The 15,017-nt window shown below is 46.9% G+C and overlaps 1 protein-coding gene across 3 annotated transcripts in view; it reads right to left on the reverse strand.

Moving 5' to 3' along the window:
- Nucleotides 1–1,382: 1,382 nt before the first annotated feature.
- ARIH2 (ariadne RBR E3 ubiquitin protein ligase 2) overlaps nucleotides 1,383–15,017 on the reverse strand; it is a 45,717-nt gene continuing 32,082 nt past the window's right edge. For 2 of the 3 annotated variants that reach the window (XM_031470277.2, XM_031470279.2), the window contains 11 exons: nucleotides 13,554–13,704; nucleotides 12,657–12,778; nucleotides 11,578–11,687; nucleotides 10,066–10,183; nucleotides 9,010–9,060; nucleotides 8,898–8,919; nucleotides 6,864–7,015; nucleotides 5,848–5,991; nucleotides 5,179–5,247; nucleotides 3,977–4,060; nucleotides 1,383–3,759 (listed from right to left, as the gene is read on the reverse strand). In XM_031470277.2, the coding sequence (XP_031326137.1) occupies nucleotides 3,688–3,759; nucleotides 3,977–4,060; nucleotides 5,179–5,247; nucleotides 5,848–5,991; nucleotides 6,864–7,015; nucleotides 8,898–8,919; nucleotides 9,010–9,060; nucleotides 10,066–10,183; nucleotides 11,578–11,687; nucleotides 12,657–12,778; nucleotides 13,554–13,704 (1,095 nt within the window). In that variant the 3' untranslated portion in view covers nucleotides 1,383–3,687. Of the gene's footprint in view, nucleotides 3,760–3,976; nucleotides 4,117–5,178; nucleotides 5,248–5,847; nucleotides 5,992–6,863; nucleotides 7,016–8,897; nucleotides 8,920–9,009; nucleotides 9,061–10,065; nucleotides 10,184–11,577; nucleotides 11,688–12,656; nucleotides 12,779–13,553; nucleotides 13,705–15,017 lie in introns of all 3 variants that reach the window. The other variant, XM_031470278.2, reaches the window with a different exon arrangement.

Consider the following 15,017-nt stretch of genomic DNA (forward strand, 5'->3'; position numbering starts at 1 on the left):
GCTGCACAGTTAAGGAAACCCCACTGGTAGTTTCTCGGTTCCCGGGTTAAGACGCACTTCCCTCTTGCCGGGAAAGTATGGTTTACATTTTCTTGCTCCCAGGAGTAGGGTGGCAGCAAGGAGGCCATGCTAAAAGATGACTCATTACTGTCGTGGTTTGGGGGCACCGCGGAGGCCGATGACTGTGCATGTGGTGGTGTAGGAACCACGGCTTTCAGCACTGATACTCGCCAGTGTAGGAGACCAAGAACGCCTTGGAGGTCTGCTCTGCGGTTGATCTGAACCTCCTGGGGAGGCCTGCAGTTCTCAGGCCTTAGAAAGAAACTGCCTGATGTGCGGGGTAGCATAGACGAGGAACCCAGTGTGGGGTGGTCAGAGAGGGCTTCCTGGAGGAGCCCTGGCACCCTAAGTGTAACCTGCAGGAATGCAGCAAGTGCTCAGGTGCACAGGAACACTCCTTGCCTCAAGCTGGCACATATGAAGAAGGAGAAAAAGACTTTTCCATAACTGGGACCATAGCCTCAGAAGAAAATTAAACTCAGATTAGCACCAAATATGGAGGTGGGAGGACATACTAGCCGCCAAGTGCCAAAGCCTGTGGAGAGCTTCTTTTTTTCCCTACTCTGCTCTGAAGGGCTCCTAGAGAGTAGAGCCCATGTATCTTTCGCACACCATTGTATTCCTTGGGTTTGGCACATTAGAAGTCCAAAGAGGAGCAGCTGTGGAGTTCATACTGGCAGTGTCTGGGACTTCCCTGGCCTGGGCTGTCCTGTGCATGCTGCCCACAGCTCTGGAGCCTTCGACTCTGAGCTATCACTGAAGTTGCTGCCACTCCTGACACCACAAATGTGGACCCCCTTAATCAGAACTGAAGCCTCATTTCCTGACTTCAACCTTTGGGATTAAACTCAAAGTATTTCTAGTTTATGCCTAGAGCCATCACTTCATAACCCCAGGGCCCCTGTGAAGCCACAACCCATCTTCTCACCCCTATCCCCGCCATACTCTTTGGCCCTTCGCTGCCACATCTCCTTTGGACTCAGTAGTCTTCTGATGCAGCTCAGGGCATCAGCAGGGCTGTGGGGCATTAGAATCAGTACGTTAACACATCTTGGGATCTGTTTCTGGTGGGGCACAGTTTGGCCTGTGCCCAGGGAGGGAAAGGAGAGCCAAAACTACCAGGATATTCCACTTCCCTCCACAGTGCCCTCTCCCCAGAAAGGGAACAAAGGTAGAGCAGAGTCAGGCCAGTGGGGCCTTCACAGCCCTCTGGAGGAGGGGCCGGCCAATAGTAAGGCCCCCATTTGGTGCTCACTGGCAGAACCCCCTGGGGCACTGGCTCAGAAGGCTACTTGGATCCTCTGAAGAAAGACTTCACACAGTTTTATAATCAGAAACTTTCAGTTTATTTTGAATAAACCACTCAACTTTGAGCAGATGACATCGCCTCAACTTTTTCTTTGAAGAAGACAAAGACACACGGTAAATTCATGAAAACACCGTGCCTTCCTTTGCAGGGCAGAAAAATCCTGACTTTTCCCATCTTCCTGATGATATTAACGAGGGACAGCCACTTGGAGCACAAAAGGAAGCTCTCCACAGGTCAAAGGCTGCAGTCTGGACACAGAACCTGCTGCAGCTCCAATTGTTGGGGCCACGGCTGGATGCAAGTGCACTATGTGGCAGCTGTGCAGTCCAAAAACGCCCAGGGATGCCCAGGGTATGACTTAAGGTACAGAGCTGCAACTCAGGTCCTGCCTGTGCCAGGGTGGTGACAGAGAAAGGACGCATTGGAGAGGTAAAGGCTTCAGATGCCAGGATCTTCCATGTGCCAATGCAGCAGTCACGCCCCACCCCTAGGTACCCCCAGCAGGCACTCTCCTCATTCAGTTAGCTCACCACCATCCAATTCTGGGTTCATCTGCTACACTCCTAACTTATCCCCTCACTCCACCCCACTATCCCTCCCTTGCAGGGGATAAGAAGAAGAGGCAAAACCTGAGTGGGGAGAAAGGGAGCCTGCAACCAGCCATGTACCCCATGACCCCAAGGGGACAGCTGTCCTCTGTCCCCAAGAGTGATTCAGTTTACAGCTTACATGGTACCTGGGAAATTACTGACTGAGGTGAAAATGTTTGCATATCAAAGAATTTCCAACACAATATTTAATCACAGATCTCCCAAGCAACTCTTCCAGGAGGTCAAGGAGGCCCTGCTGAATACAGACAGTTCTGCCAGTCTCAGAGTGGAGGCACTGAAAAAGGCCACAGGCACCCCAGGAGATCACAGGTGTAATTTCTGAAAGGCCCTCAGCACCAACTTCAGGACAGGCAGGATACCACACAAACCACTTGTTCCTTTGTCCTAACTGTGGAAAAGCTGGCCCCGTCCTCTGTCCAGCCTCTCTAGCACAGGAACTGGGACCACAAACCAAAGACCCTCCTGGCCTCAGATTCCCAGACCCAAGAGATGATCTCCTCCAACAGCTTGAACCAGGCCAGGGGGAGCACATCCAACCCCCACAGCAGGTAACATGGAGACACACACTCCAAGTAACATGAAAACCACCTGTGCAAATAAGGCCCCTGAGCCAGGCCGACCAGAGCCCATGGGAGGGCCATGCTGAACTCTGACCCTGACGTTCACCAGAGGAGAGTGTGGCAGGACACTGTCAGGCACGGCTGCGTGTGAACCTGGTCAGAGTTACACCACTGGAACACTGGCACAAAAGAAGGGACCAAGGTAAAACAAATTTATTTGGGAGAACAATTCCCTTTAAAAGTGAATCTCTAGCTTTAGGAGACAAAACGAAACTGCTGAACTCACGTCCCCTGGTCTGGAGGGCCACAAGCCCACCTACGGGGTATGCTGTGGGCTCTGGCCTCAGTAGCCAGTCCTAGGTAAACCTCACTTTCAAGAATAAACATCAGTCCACAGGCCTGCAGCGCCATCAGACACGACTGACACACCACGGCAAGACTCTGTTCTGTACTGTCTCCTCACTGTCAAGGTTAAGGCAGCATACCTGACCACTAAAGGGTCTACAAGGACCAGGCAGGAGGCACAATGTGATTCCCTGTGCTCCACACCTGTTACACAGGCCTACTCAGTTTCCCACCATCTGCCGCCCATACTCTTCCCTTGGGACTCTAGCTGTACCAAACACATATGAATCTGGAAAGTGAAGGCCACCCTGGGAAACCTCTTGCAGTAAGTAGACATTCTGAGGAAAGGTGGGCAGGCAGCATACGTTACATTCTAAGTAAAATAGCTAGAGGGTAAAACACTCCAATGCCAATTTATTTTTAAAAAGGGTTCTGTGTAATTCTATGGTTTGCCCCCTTTTGTATAATTGTACAACCTTTGACAATTACATAAGTTGTAATGATCTAATACTATTAATAGTCATTCAGAAAAAACTTTCCCTCCCTCCCAATAACCATCCAGGGGGAATTGAAGGTCCTGAAAAGAGGCCAATTCAACATGGCCTCTACCCTGGTAGAAACAAAAAGCGAAAAGATGAGAAAAAAACAGAAATTGACTAAGAGGTGTGTGGCCAGTGTCTCTCAGGAGTGGGGCCCTGGCTGTCGCCTGGGGTCGTGAAAGGCAGAGCCTGCAGCATGCAGTATGGCAGCCGGGAGACCTTGCAGCCACATCTTCCTCACTCCGGCATGTCCATGTCCCAACCTAGGTGTCATGGAAATCCTTCAGCAGGGTTCTCCTCCGCTGCTCTGCTATGTGCATCTGGTTCTCTAAGTCCTGCACCAGGGAAGTAAGACAGGTGCTTGCAGGGCCCAGTCCCGTGAGCAGGGAGCAGCCACCAGGCCAGGGGCTCCAAGGAGTCAAAAGCACTGCTGCCCTTCCCACCATTCTCAGCAGCAGCAGCCAGTCCACATGCCGACCACCATGCTAACCATGACCACACCAGCCCTCCCTCACCTGCAACAGAGGGTCCAAGAGGACCACAGACACTTACCCCTCTGTCATAGCTGTCCGCACGCTCCACTTTCCATGACAGGTTTTCGATCTCAGCCTCCAGCTGAGCCTGCTGGTATTCAAACTGTATGGGTAGAGCAGGAGGGTCAAAAGGAGAGGGGGCTGTAGCCGGGGCAGGGCCTGCAGATGGGAGGGGCAGACGCAGCACCTCAGGCTCGCAATGAGCTACAGACAACCCTGATACTGTCCTTAGAGAGCAGTGCTAGTTCCTGTACCCAGAGCCAGAAGCCAATCAAAAGGCTACCTGGAGCACAGCCACATGGCAAGGCCTCACTCACCCTCCGCCCCCAAAGAAAGAGGAAGAATTTTAGCCACTGAATAGAATGCTCTGAACATATAAGGAAATGGATACTGCAAAAACAGGTCAAAATGGATATTCACAGACACTGTGTTCAATGAATACTTCATTTTTTTCAGCCTTTCTGAAAAATCAAGTCTTAAAAATATTCAAACCATTTGACTTAGTAATTGTACACCCATTCCAAAAAACAACTCCCAAAGAGGTTTTCCAGTGTCTTATTTATGATAGTGAAAAACAGAAACAATAAATTCCCCAAATGACGGTACGACTATATAATGGAACATTTATGTAACTATTAAAAAATGGCATTTTACCAGCCTGGTAAATAATGACAGCTGCCAGCACTAAACTGTTGTACCAATAAAATGTTATATATATAAAACCTTGATTATAGAAATAATATTAATTTTAAAAGGCTGGAAAATGCTAACAGTGGCCATTTCTTTCTGGTGGGATGATGGATGATGTAAATGTTTTTCTGTATTTGCCAACAATGAAACAATAAATGTGAATTATAATCAGGGGAAACAACCCACATCTAAGATGAAGAATTAAAGATGTAAAACAAGTCCACTATATTTAGGAATATGCATGCTGCTATCCTCCCAAAGCATGGGCACTGGCCTCCCAAGTGGCCACAGACATTTTCAGCCAGTCATCCTCTAAATAAAGTTGTTCATGGGCTTCAGTATATCTGCCTTCCTGTTACACAAAGTGCTGGCACCTGAGATCTACTTTGGAGATGAGATTTTATAATTGCCAGTTTTGTTTTGATTTTGCCCTCCCAATAACCAGGTCTGGTCCCCACTCTCCTACAATGGCTGGTAGAGAAGGGCACCTCTGAGGCAAAAAGGGCAGAGTAGAGGGATCCATCGCCTTACCAGCTTCTTCCTGGGTCCAGATTCCATGTAGTATGCATACGGGTACGTGTACTGCAGGGTGTATCGACACTGCAACAGAGAGAAGACAAGGGACCTGTGTCTATGACGCTAACCTACGTGGATCTCAGGTGGCTGTTACAGCTCTTACCCCACCATGCAAATTAGCCTGGCTCTACGGGTATGGGCCTGAAAGAAATGAGGCCAAGGAAAATAAAAGATGAATTGGGGGACAACATGGTAAAAACTGAAACAAAAATGGTCACAGAACACCCACAGTTCCTTTTTCACACTGTGATTTATTACCAGCAGCTGCCTCAACGGCTCTTCCCTCTTGAGTCGGACATCAGAGTCCACACATCTATCTCAATACTTGTCCAAAGACAATCTCTTATTTTCCTTTGAGTGATGCATGGATGGGACAAAAGAAGAAAAGGGCTCTAGTTTTCTCTGCAGGTCTTTCTCTGCAGAGGTACTGGAGTACTCTTCTTGAAATCCCCTGGACATCCACAGAGGGCTGGGTCCTCAGTGGACGCAGCCCAGGGAAACGTGGACCCGTAAGCAGAAGCATGCAGGGCTGCACAGGGTGCTAAGTCCCCCTGCCCCCTACAGTGCCTCCCACCCTCAGAGGTCTGGGCCTGACAGGGCTGGGAAGAGCAAGGTGGTACAGACCTTGGCCAAGAGCTTGGCAGCGTTCTGTAGGTACTGCCAGTCGATCCATGTCCCCAGATTATTCATGACCCTCTCCTGAATTTTCTCATGAATCCGCTGGTAAGTCTGTGCCTCCAGCTGCAAGCTCTTGTTGTGGTTTTCCCACTACGGGGCACAGAGAAGGGAGAAAGCTGCAGGAGTCCCGGGAAGGTGCAGAGGTTCACACAGGAGTTGAGAACAGACACCTCAGCCGGCAGGGCATGGCCACAGCTTTAACTAACTAATGGGGGCTGTGTGTCCTTGGGAGTGCAGAAGGGGGCTTCTCCAGTCCGCACTACTAACCCTGTCCAGAGTAGCTGCCGGCCTGCGAGATCACTCTACCCCTGGGGCAATATGGCTCCAGCCCTGAGGACAAAGCAAAGCTAGGTACCTGCAGAAACTACATGTGCCATGCTCTGTGGGCTTCTGAAGGGTCTCCCTGGAAATAACTGCACTCTGAATCTGAATATTAATATGGCACTGGATGGGAGAGAGGGACAAGATAGGGGTGGGGATTAAGAGGTACTACAAACTACTATGTATAAAATAAATAGGCTACAGGGACATATTGTATAGCACATGGAAAATAACCAATATTTTATAATAACTATAAATGGAGTCTAATCTTTAAAAATTGTGCATCACAATGCTATACATCTGAAACTGGATATAATATTGTAAACCAATTATACCTAAATTAAAAACAAACAAACAAACAAGGCACTGGTTGCAAAAGACTGTCTTATGGTTCTTCATTATCCTTCAAACCATCATTTGAACAAGGTCAGCACCCCATCTCTCCTTGTTGGCTGTGGCTGCCCTGTGGAGCCTGAAAGCCCCATCTATGGGCGGCACCACCCAGGCCACTGCAGGAGCTCCACTTCCTGACTTCTGTGTGCACACACTGGCTGTGGCTACCAGTCAGTAGGAGTTTCACACCAGCAGGCCAAATGGAAGAAGCCCACCCTCGTGGAGTAGGTGCAAGAGAGGACACCTACCCTCTCAAAGTAGAACAAGTACTTCTTGAGGGCCTCCCTGGCCTGGGCTTGCTGGCTCTGATTGACAATGTCGGGATTCTCCTTGTACCGACTGCACTCATAATACTCGCTGCCATGGGTCTTCCAATCTCCCAGACACATCCAGCAGAAGTCTGCACAGAACAGAGAAGGAGGCATTTACACACGAGACAGCCCACATTCCTCCACAGGCATAAGCAAAGGAGGGGGATAAACAGATCCTGCCCCTCTTGGTGGGGATATCACCTGACCAGAACTCCCCAGAGGGAATGTACACCTCTCATCCCTGTCACATCATACTGTCCCTGTAGCCTGTCCCTGCCAACGTGAAGACCAGCCTAAGGACAGTCTTAGTTCCATGAGCACACATGCTTTATGCCTTTTTATTCCAACACAGGCAGATGCAGACTACACGAGACCACTGGTTTGCTGTGTGAATGCCTTGCTGAGAAGTGGAAGTATGTCGAGCTGAGGCCAATTGATCATTCAGGACACATCTACCCTCCTGACTACCTCCTACTCTTGACACCTGTCCTAGAAAGATTTTGTACATGAAGCTGGAAATAAAGGCTTTCCCCTTTTTCCTTCTTTCTGAAAAAGCACATTTTTATAAAGCCCACAGCTATTCAGTAGTTCATACTCAGAATTATGACTCGGTTTCCACACTGAGGAAGCAAAGAGGGAAAAAATAAAGATCCCCATTGGATGCTATACATCCAAACAATCACTGTGGCTTAATGGAAAGAGGCCAACAACAGTTCTATATTCTGTCTCTGCCAGAGATCCCAACAGTGGTAAATGCTGTTTCCCAGAATTCATTCCTATAAGTTGGCTCACTGACTTCCCAAAAGGTGCTTTTGTAAAATGTGGGGAAGCTCAAGCCAAACCCAGAGACCTAGAGGTTGTCCATTTCTCCTAGGAGCCTTCACTGAACAGTGCCAATGTTGCTTTCTCCTTAATCAGCTAGGCTGGGCTTGCTTGCTACTGTTTCAAATACCACTGCGTTGCTTAGGGTTGCCCGTGCAGGTGGTGACACTACACAGCAACGCAAAGGACGGCAGTTAACTCTGGGTGGGGAGGGACACACAGGGGACTTCTTCAGTACTAGGTGTGTGGTGCGTACTGGGGTGTTCACTTTGTCATTTCTCCTTAAACTGTATGTGTGTCCTATGCACTGTTCTAAGTGGATGACACACGTTCCTCTCATTCACACACACAGAGACAGAGTGGGATATCACTGAGGAAACATGTCACTACCCTTGGCCTGTTTTCATTCTGTATTTCAGAGTCACTGTTCCCTTCTAAAATCTTGCCATGTCTACTCTGATTACAGTGGGCTCATGGGAGAACATAGGGATAGAATTAGGTGGGCACTTACAAAGAGAAATTCTCAGGACCTCCTGGTGGGCATCTAAGTAACTGGGTAGGAAACCCATCTGGGCATATTTTCTACCTGAAGAAATTTTATTTCTTTACTTGATTTTCTTGGCAGGAAGGAAAGCAAAACCAACAGGTTCTATGTAATCTATTCCTAACAGATGAAGGAAGCCTGAAAGGCCAAATCAAGACCCCCTCTGAAAACTTTACAGAACGTCAAAGGAAAACTATTATTTTACTACCACCAGTAAAACCATGTGCAGCTTGCTCTAAAAGCTATCTATCCATAAGGTAGCACAGATAAGCCCCATGCTACTTACCTGTCTTGGCAAAAATAAAAAGAACACACTAAGACCTTCTTCTTGGATGACTGAGGACTCATGAGGGTCTAAGAGTCATCCCAAACTTGACTTCTGACTACACGTGTCAGTGAGATGGCAGTGGGATTATACAAGGGACCAAAAAATAATAAATCAATAAATTAAGAGCTGCTTTACTCTGGTTATCAGGACTACAAGTGACTGAGGCTGCCCTTTGTTTTGTCACTTCATCACAAAAGCACTTACTAAACAAGCAATGGAGACCCGTGCATAAGCAGAGACTGTGCACTAGGTCTCGCACACCAAGACTGGGACTCACCGTGTTTACACTTGGAGCATTGCTGTCAGAGGGAAACAGAAGAGAACATGTTAAAGGCACGATGACCAAAGGCTCCATGTCACATAAGCAAAGGGTACAGGCTTCTGCTCACCATGTGATTGCAGCCTCCGTTCTTCTCAATGCAGATGTTGCACTTGGGACACTGAGGAGACAGAAGGGCGCCGTTAGGCTCACGCACCATCAGGCCGGTTCTAAGACAAATTACACAAAGCTCCTGGCACCCGAGCCCAGTAGCTCATCGTGCGAGCACTTCTGGGGAGGAGCATCTCACTTAAATGTGGCGGGTCGCTGAGGCTGGAACAGCAATTCAAGGAAATGAGGTCAGCATGTTTGGCTCTGAAACACTCCAAGCACCAGCTGAGCCCCACTAAGTCTTCCACCATCTGTCCCTGCCATGAGGCCGCTCAGATTAAGCACAAGCTGAGTCAGTAGAAAGCTTGCCTGCTTGGGAGAAATGCCAAAGCAGCACAAGAGCTGCGACTCTAGACTAAGTCCTGGTGCTTCCCTGGACTTCTGCTTCCAGGAGAGGGCAAGGAAATAATCTCTAAATCTCGCTCACTCTTATTCATTTGACAGCTGCCGGGAACCCCAGGCAGCAATGCAGAGACCAGTCTAATGCTGTGCTCTCCCACTGCCCCGACAGTGGACTATGCTTAATGATGTCACGGTCACAGCTATGCTTGTGGGTACATCAGCTCAGCGTGCGACTGGCACAGGTTATAGCCTTGAGTGCTGAGTCACGCAGGGCTCAAGGGGCTGTAGGCTATGCTTTCCCATGGGAAGTTTCCAGAATGAGAACTGGACAGGCCTGGGCTTGCATTAGAGTCTTGCTGTTTATTAGGTGTAGCCATCAACCACTCCCTCCCACAGCTGTTAAAGCTTGGAAGGCATTCAATAAAACCTAGTTTTCTAATTAGTTCTCCTATGGGTTAAACTTTTCCAGGCATTTCAGCATTTTATTAAAATAAATGCACCGAGAGCATACTATGATAAACTGCTGCAAATTCTGCCAAGTCTGAGCAAAGGTCTGCCTCCAGCAAGGGCCCGGAGGCCCTGGGTGTTCTGCTCTCAGATGGCAAATCTCCCAGGCAAGTGCCGGGCAGCACTAAGGAGGGCAGATCCATGACAGGTAAGATACAGTCCTTACGTCTTTAGTGTGAGCACTAATGTAGTTGGCTGTTTCAGAGTCGTCTGCACACTTCGTTAGCCATTTCCGGATTGTAGCGCAGTCTGTGGGGGCGTGATACATCTGACGACACTTGAAACTTAAAATCAGAAAAGAAAAACATTCAAATAATAGTTAGGTCAGGTCCTGTGTTTTTAATTTTCCTTCTGTCCAAGCCAACAGATCCTGAATTAGAGCTTTTCAAAGAGGTAAAGTCAACTATTAGGGCCTTTGACATCTTTACTTACCCAGGATTATACAGAAACACTATATGAACTACTCTTTAATCTAAGCCCTTCTAAGATATACTTTCCATAAACTGAAATGATGTGTTTGTTTTAAATATCTTGTGATGTTAACCCTTCCTGACAGGACGTCAGATTCAGAACTCAGCCTCTCATAGGGCATGCGGAGGTACTCCGAAAAGGATACCTCAACTCAGACCCAAGGCAGGACTGAGACTGGCTTCTAGGAGCCTTGGCTTATCTCCCAGCCAGATGTGCACACATGATGCACAAACCCCAGAACCTGAGCAGTCTGTAGGGGGCAGAATACATCTGATATGGCTTTTAAAACTTAAAATCAGAAAAGAAAAACACTCCAACATGCATCAGGCCAGGCTCCCATGTTTTTAATTTCCCTTTTGTCCAAGCCAACAGAACTTTATGGATAAAGGCTCTCAGGTAGGCTAACAAACGTCCCAGGGAAAGAAGTTCATAATGTGAGACACAAAGGATGGGATTCAGAGCAACTACATTAGTGATTCTTAACCTCTGGTGAGTGACAGACTCCCTTAACAATGTCTTGAAAGGCAGGCACACATGGGCACACATACCACATTTCCACATAGTTTCTCTGAAGCCTCACCATGAATTTTCCAGGGAGGCATAATTAGGGGGATATATCTAGACCTAAATTATGGCTCTGCCATTACCTTGCACCTTAATTTCCTCACCTATAACATAAGGGAAGCAAAAGTACCAATCATACACAGTTGTTGTGACAATGAAGGTAAAGTGATCAAAGTGATAAAAGATGGAGTGTTCCCCTGGAAGGCCTTTAGCTATTTCCATCGTGTTACTGAATGGAGTAAACCCTAAGTAGATGTAAACATTTATGAATTAGAGTGTTATAAAATAGCAGGAAGGCCAAGGGAGAGAAAGATTAAAATGTTGAAGGTTGTTATATGTGCAGGTAGAGACCACAACCACACAGACACACATAATCTATGAGCCATGAGTCTTAGTAGCATAAACCATAGCATGTTCTGCAAGAATCTGTGCCCCTTTGTTGTCTCCAGACTGAATATTATCAAACAACTCATGGAACAAGAGATGCTAAGTACAAACCCTGCCCACGTGGAGTAGAGCCGCTCTTCTGGCTCAAAGACTCTGTCTCTCCCAGGCCCACCCTCACACAGAGCAACAGCAGTGGTGCTTTGGAACTGGAGAAGGCATGAGCCCAGGGCTGCTCAGCGCCCATGTTCACTCTTACCAGAAGACCTCGTTGCACCGATTGCACTGTACTCGGCGAGCTCTGGGCTCCTGTACCCGGATAACCATGGGACAGTCTGCACCAGGGCACAGCTGGAGCTGGTAGTGACTCTGTGAACACACCAAGGGGAAATAATGAGGACATCTGTAGTTGGTGCCTCCAAATTTGACCTCCCTGAGTACTCAAACACCTTCTGTTCTTCTAGTTGATGACTTATATCAAGGGGCTATAGGAATTCAAGATGGATACTGTGAAGACCAGATATTTGAGAGATACTGAAAATGACCTTTGAATGTTTGCTTAAACTAGGTAGCAGCTCACTAGAACGATCTAAGATTAGATTACAAAATGGAATACAGAATTGTGTTTCTGAGACAAACGTACATACAGACCAGGAGTGGAAAGGAACACAGCCCATCAGCTCTGCCTAAGACTGAGGGGATCAATGACTCTCAGGCATCTAACAAAGGCAGCAAACAACACAAGGAACAAGGCATTCTGTTTATCCTGCAGTATATGCTTAAGAAGACCCAGACCATCAATCAATCCAATGAGCTGAGGCATGAAAGACAAAGATGAAACCTATGCTGCATGGAAGCAGCAAGCCTGAACACGTAGCCCACTAGAGGGGAAGGACTCCAAAACTGACCATGCTGAAAACCTGGACAAGCTTTCATATTGCTCAAGAAGCAATACTTCTTTGTGCTGAATCACACAGTGAACTGAATGGAACAGCAACTTCTGAGATATGCCTGACTTGTGTTCATCCCCTGATATACAATAGCTTGTTTAAGCAACTGTGTATAAGGTGGGGATGCCTGACCATTCTACAAAAGAAAACCAAGGCTCAGAGAGGTAAAATACAGGTCTAAGGAGTGAGGAAGCAACAGATCTGGGATTCATACAACTGTCTGCCTGACTCCAGGGTCTGTGTTCTTCACTACCACTCTAGTGGAAAATAATGCTCATTCTTCACACAAAAGTATCTAATGGCAGCCCCATCTAGAAAGTAAGTGTGGTGAGCATCTGATGGGAAGTAGACCCAGGAAGACAGAGGGCACAGCAGGGGCTGGGCATACCTCCACGTAGTCCCTGAAGAGGTAGCGCCTGTATTTGTCTCTCAATTCTTCATTGGGCAGCAATGGAAACACAAAGTCCTCTGGTGTTCGGAGTGGGCAGTCCTGAGCCATGCAAGAGACACCTGTTGAACAAAGACAACCTGATGGGCAACTATACTACAGAAGACACTACGATAATACATTTGCTCCCTGAGTTCAACCAACAAATTCAGGTTCTACACAGGGAGCCCCTGAAGCAACAGATTTATTCAGAGAAGACAGAAATTAATATATTTACACAGTGACACAACTAAAATATTACCCTCAATTAAATGGTATATGTCACAAATAGCATCAATAAAAAACAAAATTGTTTTAAAAATCCTGTAGAGTTCTTGACTAACAATTTAGTTTTGTGATGTTTAGTATTATGTACAAGTGATTACCAGTAACACAATGAGATTTGGCAGATACAATTAATGTAATGCTAATTTAGTTTCAATATCATCAAGTCATAGTTTTAACAAATACTCCTTTAACTGATCATCAAATCTGATTTGTGCTTATATTACCTAATAGCAGCAAATTTGCCAGGTGTTTCTGAGTTCTGGCTGCCATTTTGAGAATCACGGTAGACCGGGTAGTCAGCTCCTAGGACAGTTCTCCCAAAAGGCAAGAGAAGGCAGCCTTGCACTCAAATTAACATTGACATACATGCCCAAATATTAGTCTTAACTTACTAATTTTGCTTAGGAATGGGATAAACTTTGCCTTATGTGTTTGGAAACCAATGGTTCTGACAATAAAAACTTCAACTAAGCTCACAAGAAAACAGTCAGTTGATCTGAGTACCTGAAAGGGCAGAGCTGAAGCTAAATACTTCATGTCAGTCTTTTACAAACCCTATGGCAGACTCACCCACACCCACGCCGTCCTTGACAAGTACTGAGCAGTGCTGCTCCCAGCAGCTACGGCAAAACTGGTGCTGACAGGCCAGAGACAGTAGGTTTTCCTTCCGCACAAACTGCATACACACTGCACAGTGGTGAGGGGGATGGGCTGTGGGGACCTGGAGAGAGGCAGAGTGATATGAGCCACAGGAGGCAATTCTGACCCTTCAACGAGTGTCAGAACTCAACTGTGATGTGTGGAGTCCGTAGTTCCAGGAGTTCTGAGCAGAAAGCATACACCAGGAAGGCTTCCTGAAGGAGGTGGCACCTGAACTGGGAATGATGAATCACTAGGATTTAGAGAGGCAGAAAGAAGGTGGAAATGAGAACTTAACAGTAGTTTATAATGTGAGGCTGAAAAGACCAGGATATTTCAGAGTCGTCAAGGTCCTTCGAGGTCATTCAGTCCAACTTCTTTTAGAGGATACTGGGTATCTTTTGTAAACTGCCCCCATTCAGCACAGCACAAAGCTGCCCCTCAACAAGTACTACAAACCCAGCCATACAGGTTCTTAGAGGCTGAGTGTGAGCTTCAAACAGCCCATAACACAGTTTTACTTGTCAAAGACAGTGGTTTTCCCATACCAATAGGCCCAAAACATCTAACATTACAGTTTTTACCAAGTTACAACTTATCCTTAACACACCAGAGAGATAGCACATACAGTTTTAGGGGGATGAGGAAGGCTTCTACTAGGGAAGAAACTCTTCTAGGATGTGGGCAGATTAACTGTAAAGCTTAAGTTCCAGAATCCATACCATGTTACACAGACTGACAATCTGGGGACTTTAATCAAAACCACAAACCAATGAGAAGGTCCACACATATTTATACTAGGTTCTTGTTAGTTCACTAGGAATACAAAAAACAATTTGAGGAAAAGGACTATTCTCATGTTTGTCCCATATGCTCCCGGAAATTTCTCCTAAGAGGCTGCAGAAGTTTTGTGGTGACCTTAGCCCCAATTCTCCCTTCTGAAGGTGCTCTTAACAGGGCCCTCATTCATTTGACAAATGTTTACTGAACTCCCAGATACAGAGGAAATTGCTATACATTTTAAGATATGGTTCCTAAGCTTAAAAACCACTTACAGTCTGGTAAGGGAGCTGACAAGATAAGAGTGAATCACTACAACACACATGTAAAAGTTTAAAGATATAACTTGACAGTTTGGAGGGGAATGATCCCAGGACACAGGCTTTGTAAGAGATGGCTTGGATTTGGGTCTTTAAAGGTGAGTTCCATTCCCACAAGCAAAGATGGGGACAGGATCTGGACATTACAGGCCAGGGAAGGTACAAGTAGAGTCAGAGAGGCACGTGGTGAGCTTCGGAACACCAAGGAACACAGCAGGAATGGTGTGCAGGCTGCGTTTAAGTGCAAAGAAGAAAGTGAGGCTGGAAAGGGCCCCAGGACAGGCAATGATTAACT

The sequence above is a fragment of the Camelus dromedarius genome, chromosome 17 (genome assembly GCF_036321535.1).
Source record: "Camelus dromedarius isolate mCamDro1 chromosome 17, mCamDro1.pat, whole genome shotgun sequence".
Lineage (NCBI taxonomy): Eukaryota > Metazoa > Chordata > Mammalia > Artiodactyla > Camelidae > Camelus > Camelus dromedarius.